Source organism: Sciurus carolinensis, chromosome 2 (genome assembly GCF_902686445.1).
Source record: "Sciurus carolinensis chromosome 2, mSciCar1.2, whole genome shotgun sequence".
Lineage (NCBI taxonomy): Eukaryota > Metazoa > Chordata > Mammalia > Rodentia > Sciuridae > Sciurus > Sciurus carolinensis.
This window is the reverse complement of record NC_062214.1, coordinates 140,249,715-140,274,326: the sequence shown is the minus strand read 5'-3', so window position 1 is coordinate 140,274,326 and position 24,612 is coordinate 140,249,715. Positions and strand designations below refer to the sequence as shown.

Below are 24,612 nucleotides of genomic sequence, written 5' to 3'. Positions count from 1 at the left end.
AATTTATTGATATAGGCAGAATCTTCAGAGGGGAATAGTTAGACATAACAGATAATTTTTTTATTATCTGTATAATAGATTCTCTGAATAAGGCATATATTTGGTCATATGTTCTTTACTCAGTATTTGCCAAGATGACAAATTGAACTGAATTTAGTTCCTCTTTGTATTAAGAATTAATTATTTCTTATCTATTTTAATATCTTTCTGTATATAACTATTTGTGAAACATAAAAAATAAATAGACACTAATCATGGAATGAAGTTAGCCAGGAAAAGATTTCTTGGATGAAGGTGAATCTAGGAGTAAATAGGCTTTTACTCTCCATTTCTGTTTGTCTTGAACTTGATTGCCTAAATGGAGAAAGTATTGACTGAATTAAATTTATCCAATTTAGGCATGGCCTAGAAAATGAACAGCAAAGGCATTAGTAGCTCTTTATTTTATTAAATATTATTATAATTAATAATTAATTAATTAATTTTTTGGTACCAGGGATTGAACCCAGGGGCACTTAACCACTGAGCCACATCCCCAGTCCTTTTTATACCTTATTTAGACACAGGGTCTTGCTGGATTGCTCAGGGCCTTGCTAAATTGCTGAGGCTGGCTCTAAACTTGTGATCCTCCTGCCTCAGCAGGAAACTAATAGATATGCTATTAGACAAACTATTAGAGCCCCTGGGATTACAGGCGTGTGCCACTGTGCTTGGCAACTAAATTATTTTTAAACTTCAGCTTTGTTCTTGAAATCCTGAGCCCAGTGTCTGAACTGAATGTTGGTTGTATTGGATGATCTATTACTTAGCGTAGGATTATACATAGATTGTTTCCTGCTGTTACATTGCTTTGTTTTGAAATTCATTATTAATTTGAAGAAAAGTATGAACTGAGCATTCCCTTTGATTTGTTCAGATTTCAAACTAGAAACTTATAAGTACTGATTCTTGGCACACCTGTCAATTTGTTTATGACGCCTTAATGCATGCGTGTATACACATGCATATGTACGTTAAATTGGACATTCAAAACATTTGCTTAAGGAAAAACTAGACTTAGCAAATTGAGGAATATTTTGCAAAGCTACTGGTTAACACTCTTTAAAAATGTCTTAGAACACAAGTATGAGTAACTGGTTCAGATTAGAGTATACTGAAGAGATATTATAACTAAAGCCAGCATGTGATCCTGGATAAGATCCTATGTAGGAGAAAAACTTACGGTAGAGAACATCATTGAGTCAGTTGGAGAAATTTGAATATGGTTTATATGTGGGATTATGGCATTGTTTTAGTGTTAAATTTCGTGAATGTGATCATTGACTTGGGTTATAATATAATTTTCTTGTTCTTAAGAAATAAACACTAAAGTATTTAGGGAAGGGGAATAAATCTCCAACTTAAGTTTCAAAAGTTCTATAAAAGAAAAAATTTTCATATAAAGAGAAAAATGATAAAGCAAATGTGTTAAAATGATAACAACTGATAGATCTAGGTGATGGGTATAGAGGAGTTTATTCTACTGCTGTTACAGCTTTTATGCTTGAATTTTTTTTTTTTTTTTTTTTTTTTTTTTTTTTTTTGTGGTGCTGGGGATTGAACCCAGGGCCTTGTGCATGCGAGGCAGGCACTCTACCAACTGAGCTATATCCCCAGCCCTGATATATTTTTAAAATGAAAAATTTAAAAAAATTAGGTTAGTCTTTCAAAATAAAGGGAGTTTTTTTTTTTTTCTAAAGAAATTTCATGGGTTTATTTCAACTTGTTGGCACAATATTAGTAGAGATATTATGTACTGTGTCGCCTTTCTATAGCATTGTGTTGCACCAAAGTCTCCTTTTCAGGTTAACTTATCTTGACTATTTTCAATAGTAAGGGTTTATTATTTTCTTCATTTACTACAAACATGACTTTAGGGGCCTCGACAAGTATTTTTGTTAAGTGAATAAACCATGTAGAATTAAAACTCATCCTCCTGAGAAAATAGTTACCCTATTTTTCATATAGAAAATAACTTTGATCTAGAAAGTTTGACTTGAAACTAGTAAGAATTATAGTAAAAGATTATTGGTAATACAGAAGACAAATTTTATAGTGTCAGAAAATTTGGGCTTTCTGGATCAAACTTTGTTATAACTAACAAGTTATAATTTGCACATTTTCATGTGTTTACTTGATAATGTATTTCTAATATTGAACCATTATATTTTTATAAGAAAGAATGTCACCTTTATGGCTCTAAGTTAGGAAAGTCCTGATTTAAACAATTTTGTTTTAAATTCTTTGATTATTTGAAAATAAATATTAAATTATTAATACTTAAGCTAACTATTCATGTAGTCACTGTATTTAAATTGCATTATAATAATTTTCAAAATTATCAATGTCTTTTTTTATACATTCTCATTCTTAGAAAACTATCAGTAGAAGAAGAAGGGAGAAGAACTTTAAAGATTTTACTGCCTGAATTCCCTTGGGATTGCTCTTATCTGTAAAATTGGTTTAACATTTATTTTCAGGAAATTCATAAATATTGTCAATCTTGCTCAAAGTAAGGTACTTTAGAACTAGGATCATCTGAAGTATTATAAAACTGCAGCTTTGAAATATCAAATAAACAAATATAGGCCCAGCACTAGTTTTACTGAATTGGATTTATAGAACATGTGAATTTAATAAAATTACTGCTATTTTATGCATAATATCAAGTTAATCCTTCAGGCTGAAATTCTCACCTTTTTTTTTTTTTTTTTTTTCTGGGTGCCAGGGATTGAACTCAGGAGCCCTTAACCACTGAGCCACATCTCCAGTCCAATTTTTTGTATTTTGTTTAGGGACAGGATCTCAAGTTGCTTAGCAGTGCCTTGCTTTTCCTGAGGCTGGCTTTGAACTCTCCATCCTCCTGCCTCAGCCTCCTGAGCTGCTGGGATTATAGGTGTGTGCCATCGTACCCAGGCTCACTTAACTTTTAGTTTTAGTAATTATACTGAAGTGGACAGAGAAGACTAATGAGAAAAAAATTCTATTGTTTTATTTTCCAGTTTCATAAATTACTTAGCGTTTCTTTTTATATTTCTGTTTTTCTGCTTTATGTGGTGGTACTTGGCTTTGAACCAAGGCCTCACACATGCTGTGCAAGTAAGTGCTCTACCACTGAGCTATATCCTGAGCCTCTTTTCTACTTTTATAAAATTGAAGAAATGAAGTTCTAAAGTCTGATATAGAGACATGTTTATCTCTGTTTGTGTATACACAAGCACACACACACACATATATACTATTACGTTAACTTGTAAAAATCTTGATGTTTTTAGGATTATGGAGGAGATGTACCTTTATAGTTTACTTTAGAGAATTTTTTTAGGTTTGGTTATATATCTCTGAAAACAATGCTATAGTAAAACAACTATTAGTGATTTCTTTTTTGAAAACATGCTAGGTCTGGCGATGTAGCTCAGTGGTTGTGTGCTTGCTTAGCATGTATGAGGTCCTGGATTCAATCCTCAGTACCACCAAAACAAAACAGTCCAAACAAACAACCAGAAAAAGCTTCCACCCCCTCTCCCAAAAGCTTGTTTGTCTAGCTTGAAATATTGAAGTAGTTTTGTGCATTTTTCAAATTTAAATCTGTGCGGTGTCCAACCATGATAATGCAAATATAATTCAGTAACATTTCTGTACTCTCTCATTTCTTTAGCTGGGCAGATGCTCAAACTCAAATTCAGAACATTGCTGCATCTTTTGACCAGGAGGCAGCTGCCATTCTTATGGCCCGGCTAGCAATATATAGAGCAGAAACAGAGGAAGGGCCAGATGTGCTCAGATGGCTGGACAGACAGCTCATTCGTCTGGTAAATAAACATTGTGTTTTCTAAGTCTGTATATTTTCATTTGTAATATGCTTGTTGTATTTCCTTCAAAGTACTTAACAGTGACCTGAAGTACTGTATGAGGGACTCCTATTCAAATTACTGAGACAATAGCATAGTAATGAAAGTAGAATTCAGTAGTAACTTCTAGTAAACGTGACTGCCTTTTTCTCCTTAACATGAAAGAATGGCAAGTAAGTAACCTATTATTTTTCTATTTATTTTAGTTGGTACGAAATTAGTTTGAAATTTAATTATGCATTACTATAACTGTTCTTACTGCTTTTGTATATTCATTACTCTGGTGTCTTGTTTTATATTGAATGAAACTTTATATTGTATATACATCTTTTAAAAGTAATTGGGGTATGTATAAATTATACAGAGTAACATATAGAAATATAGACATGTATCTATATGGTATCTAGATTACCAAATATATGTTAGTAAAATGATTGGTGATGTTGATTTACTTGATTTTGTGTGTGTGTGTGTGTGTGTGTGTGTGTGTGTGTATGGTGCTGGGAAATGAACCCAGGGCCTCATGCTTTCCAGGCAAGCACTCTGCCACTGAACTGCATCCCCAGACTGATTTACTTGATTTTGTAAACATACCAGGAGAACCCATTTCTCACATTATGACCTAGAAGACTTTATTAATGCTCCATTTTTACTTCTCTGGTCTGTCATTTCCTTGCAAGTACTTCTTCATTCACTCTTCAGCTGGAATATCCTGTTGAGAGCTCTGTTAAGGTATTGAGTGCAAGACAGAGCTAACTCGCTTTTAAGCTATCGAATAGGTCATTCTTTGTTTCATGTAGTTTTAAAAATAGTCTTGAGTGAACTAGCCTTTGTTTAGTAAAGTTAGCCGTTTTTGTTTTTTGGGGGATAGAACTAGGATCTTGCACATGCTAGGCAAGTGCTCTACCACTGAGCTCCATCCCAGCCCTTTTTTATTTTTTATTTTGATAGAGTCTCAGTAGATTGCCCAGGCTGGCCTTGTCTTCTTCCCTCAGCCTCCCGAGTAACCGGGTTTATAGGTGTGTGCCACCACACCCAGCATTATCTACTTTAGCATTTTTTTAAACTTTGATCTTCATTTATAGAACATGTAAATTTAATAAATTATTTTATGCAAAATATCAAATTAATCCCTCAGACTGAAATTCTCACTTAACTTTTGGCTTTAGTTAGTATATTAATGCAGAGAGAAAAGAATATGAAGTAATTTTAATTATGTAATTTTTAATTCACTAAGGTTGAATTAAAATCCAAGAAGAGAAAAATTCTGTGAAGCACCTCTCTGTGAAGAAAGCAGTATTGTGACAGTATTAGTGTATCTTTTATTAACAAGAGAGATTTGACCTCTCAGACTCAGCCATTGATGAGCACTGTCAGTACAAATGCCAGCATAGTTGCTCAGAGGTGGACCTTTTGATCCAGATAGGAAGAAAAATCATTAAATATATTTTGACCTTTTCTTGTTTTGGGCAACAGAAAAGATTATCTATGCAGTGCAAAATTTTCTGGAATTTACTATCTTTTAAAAATCTGACATGACATTGGTGAAACCTGTGAACTCCTCATTCTGAACAGAGAAATCATTATTTTTTAGCTCATTACACAGAGCTCTTTAGCATTATGTGAAATGTCATCAATTCTTTGACTGATACTGTTTTATAATGAAACCTGTGTGTTTGGGTGCTAGATATTGAACCCAAGGCCTGTGCATGCTAAGCACCAGTTCTACCACTGAGCTACTCTTCTAACCCTCTACAATGAAACTTTTTGATTTCCCAGATTGAATTTTGTGCTAATGTTTTACTTAACTGTACTTTTACATGTTGACTTTGCTAGGTTCTCACCAGTTCTTTTAAGAAGAGAAAAACAGGATAATTGCTAGAGTTGCCCTATACTCAGGGAAATGGACAACTTCATAGTTTGTAGTTTTGGTATATAAATCTGTGTAGCCTTTATAAACATCTCTATAACCATGTATATGTCAAGGAAGTTGTTGACTACATCAGAAACTTAAAAACTATCTTTTATTTAGAAATATCTAAGAATATATTCTAAAAATACAATAGGATAAATATAGATGCCAATAATGAGGAATTGGTTAAGATAGTTGTGGTATATGTCAGTATTGCAATGCTAGTCAGGCATTGAAATTGAAGTAATAATAGAATACTTAATGACATGAAAGAAATGTTCACAATAATAGCTGAAATTTTTGTCATAAGTATTAGATACTTCCAACTCGGGGATTTTTTTTTTTTTTTTTTTTTTTTTTTTTTTTTTGTACTGGGGATTGAACTCAGGGGTGTTCTGCCACTGAGCTATAGTCCCAGACCTTCTTTTTTATTTTGAGACAGAGTCTTGCTAAATTGCTGAGGCTGGCCCTTACCCTTGTAATCCTCCTGCCTTGGCCTCCTGAGTATCGGGGATTACTGCAGCACTGCCCAGCTTAATAATCCTTTGTTTCCCTCATTATTATAACATCAGGTTTGCCTAATGCATTATTTTAGCAGAATTTTGGACACAATTTGACAGGTGTATGGTTAATGTATGGTTAATATAATGTGGCTGATAGTTCTGAATAATACCCAACATACTGACTTTTTCATAAAAATCTTTTCAATGTATTATGTATTTTAGATCTTTGTAAGTATATATGATATTCTAGATCATCACTACCCAGAAATTTCTGCAGTGTTATAAATGCAGTGTCACAGAACTGGTACCCACACATGGCTATTGAACACTTGAAACGTGGCTAGTGCAATTGAAGATCTGACTTTCTAATTTTTTTTTTTTTTTTGGTTGGTGGGGATCGAACCCAGGGCCTTGTGCTTACAAGGCAAGCACTCTACCGACTGAGCTATCTCCCCAGCCCCCTCTAATTTTTATTTGATTTTAATTAATTTAAATTGCCACATGTAGCTAGTGGCTATCATTGGGCAATGATGATTTTATTAATTTGCCAGTGAAGCATTATCAGAGAACATTGAAGATAAGATCTGAGATGTGGTTTTTTGAGGATTAAATCTATTATTATAGCTTCCTTCTTTCCTGCCTGCCTGTCTGCCAGGGATTGAACCCAGGGCCTCTGTACCTGATAGGCAAGTAGCTGGGTGTGGTGTTGCATGCCTGTAAGGTGACTCAGGATGCTAAGGCAGGAAGAACACATATTTGAGACCAGCCTCAGCAATTTAGCAAGACCCTCAGCAACTTAGACCCTCTCAAAATAAAAAAGGACTGGGGATGTACCTCAGTGGTAAAGGACCCCTGGGTTTAATCCCTGATACCAAAACAAAGCAAAATAAAAACATGATAGGCAAATGCTCTATCACTGAGCCATCTATGACTTTTCTATCCTTGGATAACTCTGATTCTGAAATGATTTTTCCTGGAAGCTAAAATTAGATAAAGCCAAATATGCCTTCTACTTTCTCAGTAAGGCACAAATAAATGCATAAATGATGGAGTTGAACATTCAAAAGCCACGCACAACTCTTAGCAGTGAACCTTTTGTTACTTTTTGCTCATTATTATTTTGCCTGTTATTTTTGCCCTTAGCTCATATGCAACTACTATGGTAAACATTGCCAGAAGATAGACCAGTTACATAAGTTTTATAAAAACTCTTCAGGGAAAAGTTATAAGTTATCATTTATTGAGTGCTTCAGTCATTGTGCTAGGCTTGTTTTTCTTATAATCTCACTTTATTCCTTAGGTGCCTTTTGTCATGTTATTATAGCCTACTTCTCTGTTGCCAATGTATGTCTCTCTCTCTCTCTATCTTCTTATTTCTGCCTTTTTTTAAATGTATTTTTTAGTTGAATGGGCCTTTATTTATTATTATGTGGTGCTTAGGATTGAACCCAGTGCCTCAAACATACTAGGCAAGTGTTCTACCAAGGAGCCACAACCCCAGCCCTGCCTTTTTTCTTTATTAGATTGCCTGTTGGTCTTTCTGATTTTCTTTTCCTCATTTCTTCTTTATGGTATTTCTGATACACCAAATTTTGTACCAGCAAGTTACTTTTATAGCTACTCTGATATTTGGATAGACATCTTTCCTTTAGTTGGTTAATACCTTTTTTGGTAAAGTGTTAGGGAATTTTTTTGGTCAGTATTTAGGAGTTCTTTATTTATTAACAGAGATACTTAATTAAACAAACAAATTCAAACATTTTAGGGTGAGTTGGCACCATAATTGTTTTTGAAATTCAAATGTTTTCTTTTTGTTGTAATCGTCTCTTGTTAAATGTACATGTAATATTCCAATTTTATCCTACATCAAATGTCTACTTACTTAAAAGTAGTAACTTTTTATAAATAGATCATATACAGGCAACAGTTTTGGCTCTGATAGCAGGAATACATTACTAACAGTTTTTTTTTTTTTTTTTAAGTGTCAGAAATTTGGAGAGTATCACAAAGATGATCCAAGTTCTTTCAGATTTTCAGAAACTTTCTCTCTTTATCCACAGGTAAGTAGATAAAAATTCTTATGTTGTCAGTAGCATTTGGTCTCGCCTTTTTTTTTTTTTTTTAAATGTAATATCAGGGATCGAATCCACAGGTGCTTAATAACTGAGCCACATCCCCAGCCCATTTTAAATTTTTTTATTTTGAGACAGGGTCTTGCTAAGTTGCTTAGGGCCTTGCCAAGTTTCTTAGGCTGGCTTTGAATTTGCAATCCTCCTATCTCAGCCTCCTGAGCTACTAGGATTACAGCTTGTGTCACCATGCCTGACTGTTATTATCTTTTATTACCCATCTTATTAGACCTATTTTTATTGAGTTATTCTTTTGATTAGGTAACTTTTGGGATAGCTAAATACTTAATATTGTGCTGTGAGTAGTCAATGAAAAGTATATAGTGTTTTTGTATTTTGGTCTTACAAATAGTCATTTATTTGTGGTAAACAGATTTACAATGAAACCCCACTGTTGGTACAATTAGGTGAAAGGTTGATTAACCTTTCATCTGATATAAGGGGTTCAAAATGCAGTGATATCACAAGAACTTTTTGTGAGGTAATTTTACCACGCTAGTCTTACAGCATGTTATCATCACCTGAGAACTGTTTTATGGGGTCATACCAGGCAAAGAAATTAATTTACCTTATCAACCTTTTCCACTGGGAACAGTGGAATCTGTTCCCCTATCAATAAACTATAGATTGTTTATATAATAAATAACAGAACATTTATTCAATTGAGTACTATATTGATGATGCCTGGATCCCACTTGAAGGAACTTTAGTTTCAAGGTGAAAAACTGACGTACACCCAAACAACACAGAAGAAAAAATGAGAAATGCTATGACAGGCATACAGAATTTAAAGGAAACTTAAAGAAATTCTTTCAAATGAATGATATGATACATCTTTATAGAGCTGGTGGCATTTCAGCTCAACCTAGAGGAATGATTGGTATTGAGATATGGAAATTCAAGTTTTTGCCCTTAAAAACTTTGTGTAGCCAGGCATGGTGGTGCACGCCTATAATTTCAGCAGCTAGGGAGGCTGAGGCAGATGGATCGAGAGTTCAAAGCCAGTCTCAGCAAAAAAAAGTGAAGTGCTAGGCAACTCAGTGAGACCCTATCTCTAAATAAAATGAAAAATAGGACTGGGGATGTGGCTCAGTGGTTAAGTGCCCCTGAGTTCAATCCCTGGTACTGAAAACAGAAAACAAAACAAAAAAACAAAACATAAAAAACAAAGTAAACAAACATTTGTGTAAAAGTTGTCTTTTTATAGTTAATTTTACTATTTTAAGATCCTTTATTGATTTGTGATCCAGAAACTCCCCTTTTTTTTTTAAACAAAGGGAGACTTTTCTAAACTAATGAGGTTTTAAAGAACCAGGAAAAGGCGTGGTCTGCTTGTCCTAAGGCATGAAAAATCCTTTCTCCTTTGGGAATTTTGAGACCTTACTTTTGTAATAAAAAATAATAGCAAAAAGAATGAGGGTGTTAGACTGAGTTTTCCAATTTCCTTTCTTCTTTTCCTGTTCCTACTCTTAAGACTTCTCTTTAGAATTTTAGATCTTCAGAGAGATCTCACCAATTGCTTCTTTTCCCCTGTGCTGGAAATAGGAAGCAGAAAACCCAGAAATATTTTTTCCTTGGTTTTTTCAAAACCTGATGATCTTCTATAAAGGTGTCAGAGGCAGGTGCGTAGGCACACGCTGGTAATCCAGGTCCTCAGTAGCCTTAGGCAGAAGGATTGTAAATTCCAGGCCAGTCTCAGCAATTTAGTGAGATCCTGTCTCGAAGTAAAAATTCAAAAGGAATTAGGATGTAGCTCAGTGAAGTGCCCCTAGGTTCAATCCCCTGTACCAGGAAAAAATAAATAATTAAAAAGAAGTAGCACTCATTAAATTTAAGTGAAGTCTTGATCCCAATTTTTTTGAGATGTATGCCAAAAATAAAAAATCTATTAATCTACCTTTGTGTTCTTTTTAGAGCCTTTTGATATGGTAATGAATAGTAATAAAAAAGTCCAGAGTTGAGGTGGTTAGAGGGATGAGGGAAGAAACAATGCTGAAGGACTGGGGATATAAGTCAGTTGGTAGAGTGCCTGCCTTGCATGCACAAGGCCCTGGGTTCAATCCCCAGCACCACAAAAAACCAAACCAAAACAAAACAAAAAAAACCCCAGAATGTTGATAAATCACTACCTGGCATCAGCCTCTGAAGAATGAATTTGAGAAAGGAGTTTTGTCCCTATTATACTTTGGAGTCACCTCTCTTATTTAATTTTTTTCTTTTCAAGTAGCTGATAAATAGCATGAGTTTCTGAGGAATATTATTTAGCATGTTCTCAATATAAATTGTTTATTGTTAATAGTTGTCATCAAATGCTTTTCTTGATAGTAAACTCATTGCAATATTAAAATCAGTAAAACTATCTCATATTTTATTTTACAGTTTATGTTTCATTTAAGAAGATCTCCTTTCTTGCAAGTTTTTAACAATAGTCCTGATGAAAGTTCGTATTATCGTCATCATTTTATGCGTCAAGATCTGACCCAGTCTCTAATCATGATTCAGCCTATTCTGTACGCGTATTCTTTTAGTGGACCACCAGAGGTAAGAGGAACACAAAAAAATGTTCATTGGTCTTACTACTGTGATGTTTGGCATTAAAACATTTTTTTTTTTTTTTTTTTTTTTTGCGGTATTGGGGATTGAACCCAGGGTCTTGTGCTTGCAAGGCAAGTACTCTACTAACTGATCTATATCCCCAGCCCTAGAACAGATGATTTTAAAAAATATATAATTATAACATATAAGAATTAAATACATATATTCACTTAAAAATATGAGTGCTTCTTTTATATTAGGTATTTTGGTAGGTTATAATGGGAAATCATTAAAAATAACATAAAAACATTGTAGAAGAGACTTTTAGATCATTTTGTCTGGTTGATCAAATCCTGTAGCACCTATGATCTTTTTTTTTTTTTTTTATGGTATCAGGGATTGAACCAAAGGATATTTAACCACTGAGCCACATTTATTTGAGACAGGGGTTTGCTAAGTTTTTTAGGGCCTCACTAAGTTGCTGAGACTGGCTTTAAACTTGTGATCCTCTTGCCTCAGCCTTATGAGGTACTGGGATTTAGGCATGTGCCACCATGTCAGACCTATGATTATTCTTTGTATCTATAATAATGTTCAGATGTGCTTGTGATTATGTAGTATGTAGCTTATTTCAAAATTTGTGTCAGATAGTTATAATATTCTGTCTAAACAGTCTCTTATTTTAACAGTCTCATTTTCTTCTTGTCCTTTGAGAACGTATGATACGATTGACATATCTAAGACATATACATAGAAGAATGATGGCTTAACTTTCTTAGCAAACTGTCCCATTTACTTTAACATGTCATCAATGAACAGTTTTTCTATTCTGTATTCTGAATTGTCTGTTTTACCACTTATAAGAATATGTAATAAATTTATTTGAAAATAATACTCGAAGGGTTAATATGTAGAGAATATTTGTGATATCTGTTGGTAAGTGATCCCTCATGATACTTCATGTCTTGTAAAGTAGTGGAAAAATGTTTTATTTTGTTATGGTAATTTTTAAATAATTTGTCAAATAGTTTCTACTAGGAAAATATATATTGGTTTGACTGTGTATTTTAATTTTGTAACTCTTTGAATCAAGAAAATAAGTTTTATAAGTAACTTTTTCTTATTTCAGAGTAATGTATATAAACTATAGACACTGGGAAAATGTAGAATAGTGTTTAGAAGAAACTGGAATCCTACCACCCCTGGTACCTGCGTGTATCAAATTCCAGCCATTCCATTTAATACGTGAATCCCATCAACCTTATTTTCCTAAGGCTTTGCTTTTGAAATTATTTCTTTCTCTCCTGCATCACCACTTTGTGTCCATCTGGATCATTTTCCTTACCCAGAAACTTAACCAGCACTCATGTTAAAAAAGAAAACTGTCAAAACCCTTGTCTTCTCAACATTTTCTCTAATTATCATCCCATTTCTCTGATCACAGTTAAATTCAAAAAAGTTATTTGTTGTCTACACTTACTGGACATTCTCATCACATAAAATACAGGTTGAGCATGTCATGCATTCTGAATCAGTTTTTGTCCCTAACATTATATGAAAATGGCTTTTATCAAGTCCCGCCATTGTTCCACATCTTGCCTCAACAAGCATTTGCTAGTACGGACTCTCTTCTCAAAAACCTTATGCTCTAGTCTTTTTGAACTCCTAGTATTCTCACCTGGTTTTCTCTTACTCATGAAGGCTTCCTTTTTAGACTTGTAAATATTGGCGTACTTACAGGCTCAATCTTGTGGTTTTCCTTATCTTCACCCTTCTCTAGATGATACAGTCAAATCCCTAGTTTTAATTGCTGTCTTTGTGCATATGATACCCAAATTTATGTCATCAATCTGGTCCACTCCTTTTTATTTCATATATGGAAATTTGCTCTATCCCAAGCCTTTCCCATTTCATTTATTGCTGCCACTATTAAGCTTAAAAGTCATCTTTGATTTCTTCTTGACTCTGTTTTTTTAAATTGTTACCTCAATTTATAAATATTTTTCAGACAATTCAAATACACTGTGAGGATTTTTAACAGCAAGATATTTCAAGTAATAAAATTTCAGAATCAAAAAATACCTTGAAACTGGGTGTAGTGGTACATGCCTATAATGCCAGCAACTTGGGGCTGAGGTAGGAAAATAGCAAGTTTGAGACCAGCTTGGGCAACTTAGTGAGACCCTGCCTCAAACAAAAATTTAGGTGTAGATCAGTGCTAGAATGCCCCTGGATTAAACTTCCAGTTCTACAATTTAAAAAAATATCTTGGTAAGATTCATTTTAATCTTTAAGTAGTTAATTTTTTCTTACCTCTTATTGTTTTCTTCATGCTAGCCGGTTCTTCTTGATAGCAGCAGCATTCTTGCAGATCGTATTCTTCTCATGGACACATTCTTCCAGATTTTGATTTATCATGGTGAGGTAAGATTCTGTAGCCATTGAAGGCTATGCATGCAAAGTCTTTTTACTCAAGGAAGGTTTTTAGCCCCTGTGTTAATATAGTTAGTGTTCATCTCTGATAATTAACTTTGGTTTCCCTCTTTATAAAATACAGGTTGAGCCACCCCAATCCAAAAATCCAAATCTGAAGTATTCCAAAATCTGATTTTTTGCACACTGACATGACACAAGTAGAAAAGTCTACACCATGGAACTTTGTGTCATACTCAAAGCTGTTAAAAATATTATGAAAAATTACCTTCAGATTATATCTATAAGGACTATTATAATGAATTTTTGTTTAGATTGGGGTTCCAACTGGAAGATATTTCATTATGTATATGTATATATTCCAAAATCTGAAAAAAATCTGAAATCCCTAACACTTCTGGTTCCAAGCATCTCAAATAGAAATGTTCAACCTGTGTGTATGTAATGTGATTCTTCCTAATGTAGGTTTTTAGGTTTCAGTCACAATTGACCCTCTTATGTTTATGTTTTTGTTTTTGTTCATTTGTCTATACATGATTGTATAAATAGATTTTATACAAATCAAGGATTGTGAATGTAAAAACATTGATGTGTGCATAGACATACCAGACTTTTAGGTTTTACCTAAAGACATTGAGGGGGGAGAAGTCAGCCTTTGTCAGTGGGCAAGCTTTTCTTTTCATTATTTCATGTGATCATTATAAGTTATTTTTAAAAGTGTTCCACATGATCTTGAAAACTTCATTTAAGGTATAAATGAATTAAAATTTATAACTTAATTGGAATGGTAAATGATTGAAAAAGCAGAATATTTGAGTAGCCATTAAGCTTTAATCCAGGTATTTAGCAGAGCTCTAATCTTACTGAATTTATTCAGCCAATATTTAAGTACATCTTCTGTATATAAAAGTACCATACTTTGGATGCTTTGGAAGAGATTGATTTTTCACAGACCTGCACTCAAGATTGTAGTCTAGTATTTTAGTAATTTATACAGATTTATTTTTTCATTTCTTTAATTTTAAATTATTTTAGATTTGCATTGGAATAGTAAAGGTGTTATTCAAAATATCCTTTTAAGTAATACTATCTAGGACTTTAAAAAAGTTTATTCATTATTATTATTTGATTATTTTTAATTGATTCCAGTTTCCAATTCCCCCTACTTTTTAAGAACAATAATTGGGATACTGATAGGGTTTTTTGCTTTTTTTTTTTTTTTTTTTTTTTAATGGTAATTTCTCCTTCTTCAAATTGCTTATTGTTAATGTTAGCTATCAGAAGTACAGGTGACCATCTGTTAAAATACAAAGACATGAAGTTATACAGAATATATATTTACTGATTCAGGTAATTTAGAAACAAAGCCTGGTTGAAATTTTGAATGATTTAATTATAAGGTTTTTGTGCCATTTACCTTAGTGAAAGACTTGATTTAGTTGTTTTACAGGTATATTTTAAAAAATGTTTTTGCTATTGTTAGAAGTTATTGTTATTAAAGTTTGTATATTTATGTCTTACCAGAATGTAAAGCTACTGGTAAAAACTCCTTAATAGTAGGTCATTCATTTTTAAGTTTCTGAGAGATCTGTAACAGAAATCCTCCTCACATCTCCTAAGCTTATATTTTACTTTTCTTCTAAAGGAGAAAAATCTCCCAATTTTGTATTTGTTTACTTAAGAATATTTTATCTACTGAAATTAATATTTTTAACTTTAAAAAACTGAGATAAATGGAATACTTTTCTATTGCTTTTTGAATATTACTTCCTTTTTTTAAGAAAAACCTTAAGATTTTTAGATGGGCAAGAAATTTACCTTCAATTGTTTTAAAACTAGACCATAGCACAGTGGCGGAAGTCAGGATACCAGGACATGCCAGAATACGAAAATTTCCGTCATCTTCTGCAAGCCCCGGTAGATGATGCACAGGAGATCCTTCACTCTAGATTTCCAATGCCAAGATATATTGACACTGAACATGGGGGCAGCCAGGTAAGTAGTGTAATTTTTTTGGGTGTGTGGTTGTTGATAGGCTTGCAATTAGGTGTACCTACTTGTCTTCTGACTTTAAAAAAAAAAAATTTTTTTTTTTTTTTTAGTTATCAGTGGACCTTTATTTTATTTATTTATACATTGTGCTGAGAATCGAACCCAGTGCCTCACACACGTGAGGCAAGTGTTCTACCACTGAGCTACAATCCCAGCTCCCTTCTAACTTTAATTTGAATAGATTGCTTCACAAGACAGAAAGGGAAGAAGACAGGAGTGCTTTTGCAACTTAGACCCTATCTCAAAATAAAATAAATTAAAAAGGACTGAGAATGTAGCCCTGTGGTAAAGCACTCTAAATTCAATCTCCAGTACTAAAGAAGAGTTAGAAGAGTTATGATAAATTAATTTTAAGTTATTGTAAGTTTGTTTCACTTATCTTTAAAGGCAGGGACTATGCTTTGTTTAATTCTGTAACCCTAGCATCTAGCAAGTGTTACAAAATAGGTAGCAGATATCAGTAACAATTATTATTCAGAAATTATAACAATTATTGTTAGGGTTTTACTGTACTTATAGTAGAAATTATTAGGTATTGAGAATTTGCAAAGCACTTTACACTCCTTATTTGATCTTCATGAGAATTCTATTGTAATCTCCATTTTTATAGGTAATAAAACTGAGACTTAGGTTACTTGTGGTCAAGGAAATGGTAAAGGGAGGATCTGGGGTTTTGGAGTTCTGAGCCCGGGACCAGTGCTCTTGACTGTAATGTGAATACTTAGAGAATAGAAAAAGATTTTTATAGTAAATTTGAAAAGATATGACTGCCCGTGTTCTAGTCTTATTGATATCTCACTATGCATGTTACTGTTTTTCTGTTTGTTCTGATTATTTTCATAATGTAAACCATAGTGGGCAGATAGGTAAAACATTGGGTAAGTTGTCTCATGGAATCTACCTGTGGTTTAAGAAAGTTTGAGAAACATTTTTTTAAAGAATACAAGATTTTCTTGTTTTTTAATTTGTGTTATTATTTGGGATTTTGAATTTCTGAAGCTGTTTCAGACAAAGCATTTAGTGCTTTTACACAAACCTTGTCATAAATGTTGTACACACAATTTTTATGTGCTGAGTTTTAGACTGAACAATTTGTTATGGAGATTATAAATGTATGATTTAGAGAAGTGGGTGTATTTATTATTTATTTATAACAGTGGCCTATACATTTCAAAATTAAATAAAAAATAATCTTTTTAAATGTTACATTTTAATAAAATTAATTTTACCAACATATTAAATAAAATTGGTTTTAAATGGCATGATGTATTTATTCAGCTTATATTTTCTAAAGCTATTTCTTTTTTTTTTTTTTCCTGTGATCCTGGGAATCGAACCCAGGGTCTTGTGCTTGCAAGGCAAGCAGTCTACCGACTGAGCTATCTCCCCAGCCCTCTAAAGCTATTTCTGATGGATAATGTTCTTTGCTTTTAAGGCTCGTTTCCTGCTTTCAAAAGTCAACCCTTCACAGACTCATAATAATATGTATGCCTGGGGGCAGGTAAGTATAAATGGCAGTCTTGGAAATTATTTCTTTGTATATTTATAGTTTGTTATTTCAGTTTCATGAAATCTACATTTTTTTCCCTCTATGCATTTAGTGATGATTTCTGTTAAAAAAGTAATGAAAAAAAAGTAGAAATAGAATTAACATTTGGTTGCACAATAGAAAATAAATAAATGATCCTATCTAATAGGCAGAACCCCTTCATATTCCAAGTTCAGTATCACACCCACAATCCAAAAAGCAGTAAGATACTTAAGCAAGGAAGTAATGATTGAAGCTTAATGTGAGGCCATGAACCACAAAAGGCAACCATAAGCCAGGAGAGGCCAGGGATTATACTTATGCAGGAGGCAGGAAGCCTAGAAACCATTATTGACATATTTTAACTTTGTAGAAGTCCAGCCTCTTTACATAACATGTCAATATTTAACGGGTGTCCAATATGTGCAGGACTCTGTATTGGCACTTCAGGATACATGATTGTTATCCCTGCCTGCCTTTGAGGAGCTTTTGTAGTCTGGTATTAGCAATAAGACACATGCCTAAGTAAAAGTACAGGCAGAATATGGTAAATGTGCCTTTAGAAAAATATAATGTAGTACAGTGGTTAGAAGTCATGTGGTGGCAGCAGTAAAGGGTGTGTGATCAGAAAACAACTCAGGAAAAAGGAGTGTTTAATTTAGAGAATGATTATAATTTCAATAGGTAGAAACTGCAAGGAAGGGAATTCTATATAAGATAATAGAGTATGTGTAGAGATGAATAGTAAATATAAAACTGGAAATGCGTTGTGTGAACAAATTGTGGAGGATTTTGAATGCCAGGTTGAAGACCTTTTTTGGTAAGCAGTGGAAAGTTGTTGAAGGTTTTTGGACAAAGGGGCAAATTTGAGTCTTAGTATGATTGAAACTTAAAATGGGAGCAGTCTGTCAGTTGCAACTATTCATTGAAGTAATTCAAGTGATGGGGAATAAAAAGGAGATGGTGTAACCATTGAGCCACATCCCCAGCCCTTTTTATTTTTATTTTGAGCTAGAGTCTCTCTAAGTTGCTTGGGGCCTTGCTAAGTTGCTGAGGCTGGCTTTGAACTCATGATCCCTGCGTGAAATCCTGAGTTGCTTGGATTACAGGCGTATACTGCCATCCCTGGCTGTTTTGGTAGTCTTTTAGTAAAGGAAAGAACTTGTCCAATTGGTAAACATGGAGAAGCATCATTCTGAGATGGTAATGAGAATGCAGATTCTGCCTAAGTTTTCTTTGCCTTTACTTTCTTGCCGACAGAGTTTTAATAATAGCACTTGCTTGCTATGGTTAGTAATACTCTAAATATTAGCTATTAATTTTCATTTATAGTCATTGGGGAAAAAAGTCTTTTCCTAAGATATTTAACATAGGAAAGAAAGCCTAATTTCAACTTTTAAGTTTAATTAATGCTGTCTGAAAGTAGGGCATTAGAGGCATCAACAAGACCTTCAATGAAGTCTTCCTTGACCTATAATTTTTATGGGAAATTGTATTTTAATAGCTAATCATCATAGTAAGTCAAATCAGTAGTATGTTTTTGTCACAATACTTTAGATTTTTATCTCCTTTACCCTTCTTTAATTATGAAAAAACTTTTCAGAAGAGGGAATTGAAATATCTTAGTTTTCTTTTTGCCAGAAAATCAAGACCTAGTGATTAGTATTACCTGTGAATGGCCGGAAGAGGGCACCACTGCAATAATGCTTCTGTGGTGACCAGGTCCTCTGTTGGTGTAGTGCTTCATTTGCTAAATGTTGTAAAGCTTGGACCTTTCTGTAATTTTAAAGAGAAAAAAAAGTGCTGATGATATAGCCTATCTCATAGGGCACTTAATCCCCAGCACCTTGGGGTGGATAAAAAAAAAAAAAAAAAAACAGATAAAGAGGGAAAAAAAGACCGATTTGAAAAATTAATATAAGCTAACTACTAATTTTTGCTAAAATTTGAGTTGAGCCTTAGTTTTTATAATTTCAAATAGGATCTCTGCAGTTTGTAAATTAGACAATCAGTATCTTTTATCTTGAATGGAAGACAGATCTGGGATTGGGTGAATTGAGGTGGAAAACATTTAAAATGAAAAAAAAAAATCAGGCATAGTTATAGGAAGAAAAAAAGCAAGAGCCACCAGGTTATTATTGGTTTGGGTCACATTTTCGAGGTTCTATGATAACTCTGAATGTAGAATAAGGAATAGTATTTTTGTGTTACCAAGTAATAGCTTTTTCAAAAGTAATGGTGAAAATAGCTAAAACATGTGTGCCTACTGTGTGGCACAGATTCTTCTGTTTGCTTTATACCACTTCACTCACTGAATCATTTCAAGAGCTGTTTGAGATAGGCCCTGTTTTCCTTACTTGATAGATGTGGAAACTAAGACAGAGGTCAAATAATTTCCTCAGAGTCACAGGAGTAGTATGTGGCAGAACCAGAATTTGAACCCAGGCATCCTTCATTTTAATCCCTCCCTTCATTGCCAAGTTTCTCAAGTTCTTATGAATTAACATGACTTATTCAGAAGAGGTAATAGCAGGTCTGGCTTTGCCAGTTTAGACCCACACGAGCTGTAAATTCATATTTCACATTTGCCACTAACTTGCTGATCTCTGAAAATTACTTAATTTCTGTTTTTGACCTTTTACATTTACTAATAAATAGAATTTGAGTATGAGAAGAAAATTTATAAAAATTCAGATATAAAATCCAATCCACAAATACTTTCTCTTCCTACAGTAAAATTTCATTGCTAATGGATTAAATTATCAAGGTCAATTTTGTCAGTATAGTTTTTATTAAAATAGACACTAGGAATTTCTGTAATTCTGTTTAATTTCTTGAAACTTACAGAAATCAATTCAATGACTTGAAAACTTGGTAAGCTGTAGATGTTCTGAGACGGGTTTGCTGAGGGTGAGGATGACGATGCCTACCCTTACCCAGCTTACCCAGGCATCAGAGATCGAGCACCGAAGGCACGGATCTAATTTTATTTAGGGTTGCACAGGACATATATAGACACATTATCCAATCAGGTTAACATGCTTGTTAAAGTATAACAGAGTCAGCCTATAGGGTCCAGGTAGTGTAAACAAACCAAGCATGCCTGAGCAATTCTGCCCAGCAACAGGTCTGAGACAAAGGACTGGGGGACTGGCAAGCTCCAGCACACAGCATGAGGCAAGGCAGTGCTGGCGAACTCACATCACAGCTTTCTGTGATGCATGTCAGAACGAGGCCTCCCCTCAGCTCAAACTCAGCCTCAGCAACTGAAAAGACCTTCATTCCATGGCGAGTCTTTACATGACCTCAGTTTCTCTGTTCAGACTGTTTGGCTTACTTAGACCATGGTGTCAGTGACTGCTGTCAGATAAGCTTGAGGAATGTTCCCTACAGTAAGCATAGTTTATTTTTTAAATGACACTATAAATTTGCTTTCTTCTAACTGGTGTTTCTGTTAAAATGCCAGTGAGAAGGGGTCTGGAGGTCAGGCTGTTTAAAAGCCCAAATCCTCTAGTCACATCTTTTGGTCTTTTTGGTAACCGGCTCCATCCTGAGACTTCTCATTGTCTAGCATAAACTCAAAAGACAATTCTGTTGCTTAGGAAATTTTGAGATATAGGTAAGAGTTCCCCTCTCAGAAACCAGGAGCATAGGCATTCTTCTGCTTAAAATGATTCCTTTGTCTATTTAAAACATTTCCTTATACATTTCAAGGTATCAGCCTTTGTTTTAATCATAGCAAATATTATCTCTTTTCCTCTAGGAGTCTGGAGCACCTATCCTCACAGATGATGTTAGTTTACAAGTGTTTATGGATCACTTGAAGAAACTTGCTGTGTCAAGTGCTGCTTGACATGCTAAACATGTTAAAGACACTTAAAAAGATGAAATATTTCAGTTTCATTTTTTTCCCTTTTTTCAGTTTGTCTGTGGAAACCAACAAATCTCTAGACTTTTTTTTGTATCAGTATGGTTTGAGAAAACATAAAAATGTTCACGTTTGTAGATAAAGCTGGAATATAATGAGAGCATTGAGAACAAATTTGTTTTGCTTGCCACAGTATTATAACTGGTTTCAGAATTTCAAAGTCTTTATAACTTAATTATGTTTAAGAGTAAAAATAGTCTGCCTTGTACAACAGATATAACTTATTTGTATATTGCAGACAAATACAAAGTGGCTCTGAATGTCCTCGCTGACCTTTTAAAAACTTATTTAATTTTAGCCAGAAAGGAACAAATGATAAATGTGAACATTTTTGCTTATTTCTTGAATTTTTTGTTTTTGTTTTGGTGATTTTCAGCACTTACATGTACAATTTTTCCTGTACTTACCCTGTTAAGGTGGGTTTATTTTATGATTTGCTTAGAAATGATCTGACTTTATAATGGTAATTTTCATGAAGATAATTTAATGTTTTTGATTATTTGGAAAAATTATTTAGAGATGAAAAATTTTGGTGGGGGTAACATTCCCACAACTGACAATAAATGTGAAATTCCCACAAAGTACCTAACTTATGTGACTAACCACAATAACTTCTTTTTGAAAAGAAGACAGAAAATAAAGCATTTGGTTAGAGTGCATAAAGAAAGCCTTTGCAGTAAAATGACTGTTATAACTACTAAACCAAATTTGGTTTTCACAATATCATTTTGTTGTTTCCCCTTCTTTTTCTGTGGTAAATTTTACATTATATCCTTCAGTATTTAACACTATTTTGAGAGTTTACACTTATTTCTGCTTCCTTTGTGTGAACTTTATTAAGTTGTGGTTCTTATTGAAACAGTATTATATAATGTTTAATTATGTCATGTGATGGTAGTTCTGTTTTGATTTATTCATTAGTAACATTCGCTTTTACCTTTTAAAGTTTACTTATAGTATGTTTACATTGCTAAAGCCGGATATGTTTCGACAATGAAATTTACATATCAAGTACTGCAAATGAAAGGTGGTGCTCTGATATATGCTTAGAAAGACAGTTTTGATGATTGTTACTTGCATGAACACAATCATATGATGGTAAAACAGAAACTTATAATTGTTATATTCACTTTGCTTATGTAAGTTCCATTTTATTTGAATTGAACTATGCTAGACCAAAATGCCAATAAAATACACTTTTCTCTGTGTTTCTCGTTATCTTGAAATCTAGTAAAGCCTAAGAAGCCTAATGTAACATTAGAGTACTTGAAGCATTTTCGATTCACACATAGTAATTGTATGTATTTATGGGGTATGGTGTGATAATTTGATACATGAGTACAATATATAATAATCAAATTAAGGTAATTAGCATTTTTATTATTTGTGTTGGGACACTTTGAACTCCTCTCTTTTAGTTCTTAATAAAATATGTAGTAAATGGTTGTAAACTATAGTTACCCATCTGTGCTGTGGAACACTAGAACGTATTCCTCTTACTTAACTGCATTTTGATGACTATTATCCAACCTCCCTCCATCCCCTCTTCCTAGCCTTTAGTGACTACTGTTCTACTCAACTTCCATGAAATCAGCTCTTTTAAGTTTCCATGTGATTGATAATGTGTGGTATTCGTACATCTTGCCTGATTTATTTTGCTTAAAATAATGTCCTCCAATTCTGTTCATGTTTCTATAAATGACAGGACTTCATTCTTTTTTATGACTCAATAATATTTCACCACACACACAAAAAAACCCAAAATTAGAACATTTAAAATCTGCTTAGTGGAGTAAAATAATACTCATTTAAAAAATAACTTTGTTGAGATATATTTCACATATACAATTCACTCTTTGAATTGTACAATTCAATAATTTTGAATATTTCAGTGGAGTTCTGTAACCACTAACAATCAATTCTAGGGCATTTTCATCATGCCAAAAATAGTTGTTAATTTCTTAATGTAGGGCAAGTGTGCTTCAGTTTGTTTTAGACTGAGGAAAGATGTTGTGATAAAAACACCTGTTTATTTTGCTTTCCCCTTAAATTATATCCTTTAAGAATGCTGTTTTTTCTGGTCTTAGTGATAAGATGGTACTTGAGCCCTAAATTGTTCTTTATGTCTGATCAAGTACAGCTTAAGTGCTAAAGTTCCTCTATATATAAGAATAAATGAGGAACAAATATATCATCATACCCTTTAACTTGCAATTTAAAAGAAATCATTTTTGTGTGTATTTAAGCTATTAATAAATTGCTGGCTATTCAAATGGTTGAAAAAATGTTTAATCCTTTGTCTTTGGTTGGGCTACTTTAATAAAATGCAGTAGACTCTAATTTTAATAAACAACAGAAATGTATTTCTTAGAGTTTGGGGGATTTAGAAGACTAGATGACACACCTTCTTACTGTATCCTCATGAGGCAAGGGGCTAACCAGCTCCCTTAGGCCTCTTTTTATAAGGCCACTAATCCATCATCAAGGACCCTGCCCTTATGCCCTAATCAACTCCTAAAACCCCCCTCTTAATAACCATGTTGGGATTTTTTTTTTTCTGGGTGCTAGGGATCGAACCCAGGTCCTTGTGCTTATAAGGCAAGCACTCTACCGACTGAGCTATCTCCCCAGCCCCCACATTGGAAATTTAAGTCTTAACCTAGAAGTTTTGAGGGGGTTCCCAACATTCAGACCACAGTCTGAATAATTTTTTAAAATTATTTTTAAAAATTAAAATCTTGCTCTTTTTAGTTATACATGATAATAGAGTGTATTTTGACATATCATACATACATGAAGTATAACTTCCCATTTTTGTTGTTGTACATGTTATGGAGTTACAATGGTGGTGTATTCATATATGAACATAGGAAAGTTTTATCTGATTCATTCTATTGCCTTTCCCATTCCTATCCCCCATTCCTTTCCCCCACCCTGCCCTGTTCAATTCAGTGAACCTCCACTCCTCCCTTCTCCCCAACTATTGTGAGTTGTCATCCGCCTATCAGAGAGAACATTTGGCCTTTGGCTTTTTTGGGATTGGCTTATTTCACTTAGCATAATAGCCTCCAGTTCAATCCATTTACCAACAAATGCCATAATTTTCATTCTTCTTTATGGCTGGGTAACATTCCATTGTTTATATATACCACATTTTCTTTATCCATTCATCTATTGAAGGGCACCTAGGTGGGTTCCATAGCTTAGCTATTGTGAATTGAGCTGCTATGAACATTGATGTGGCTTTGTCACTGTAATATTCTGATTTTAAGTCCTTTGGGTATGTGCTCAGGAGTGGGATAACTGGGTCAAAAATGGTGAAATAAGCCAATCCCAAAAAACCAAAGGCTGAATGTTTTCCCTGATAAGTGGATGATGATATATAATAGGGGTTGGGGAGGGTGAGAGAAGAATGGAGGAACTTTAGATTATGTAGAAGGAAATGGGGGGATATGAAAAATGGTGGAATGAGACAGACATCACTACCCTATGTACATGTATGATTACATGAATGGTATGAATCTACATCATGCACAACCATAGAAACGAAAAGATATACCCCATTTGTGTACAATTAATCAAAATGCAGTCTGTAAAAATAAAAAAAATAATGAAAAAAAAATGGTGGTTCCATTTCAAGTTTTCTGAGGAATCTCCAAACTGCTTTCCAGAGTCGTGGCACCAATTTGCAGTCCCACCAGC

At 33.7% G+C, this 24,612-nt stretch overlaps 1 protein-coding gene across 5 annotated transcripts in view; it reads left to right on the top strand.

The window, feature by feature from the left end:
- Sec23a (SEC23 homolog A, COPII coat complex component) overlaps positions 1-22,736 on the top strand; it is a 51,244-nt gene extending 28,508 nt beyond the window's left edge. For all 5 annotated transcript variants that reach the window (XM_047541137.1, XM_047541133.1, XM_047541135.1 and 2 more), the window contains 7 exons: positions 3,698-3,851; positions 8,288-8,365; positions 10,814-10,975; positions 13,307-13,393; positions 15,242-15,397; positions 16,890-16,955; positions 20,746-22,736. In XM_047541137.1, the coding sequence (XP_047397093.1) occupies positions 3,698-3,851; positions 8,288-8,365; positions 10,814-10,975; positions 13,307-13,393; positions 15,242-15,397; positions 16,890-16,955; positions 20,746-20,835 (793 nt within the window). In that variant the 3' untranslated portion in view covers positions 20,836-22,736. The remainder of the gene's footprint in view (positions 1-3,697; positions 3,852-8,287; positions 8,366-10,813; positions 10,976-13,306; positions 13,394-15,241; positions 15,398-16,889; positions 16,956-20,745) is intronic.
- The last annotated feature ends 1,876 nt before the right edge of the window (positions 22,737-24,612 follow it).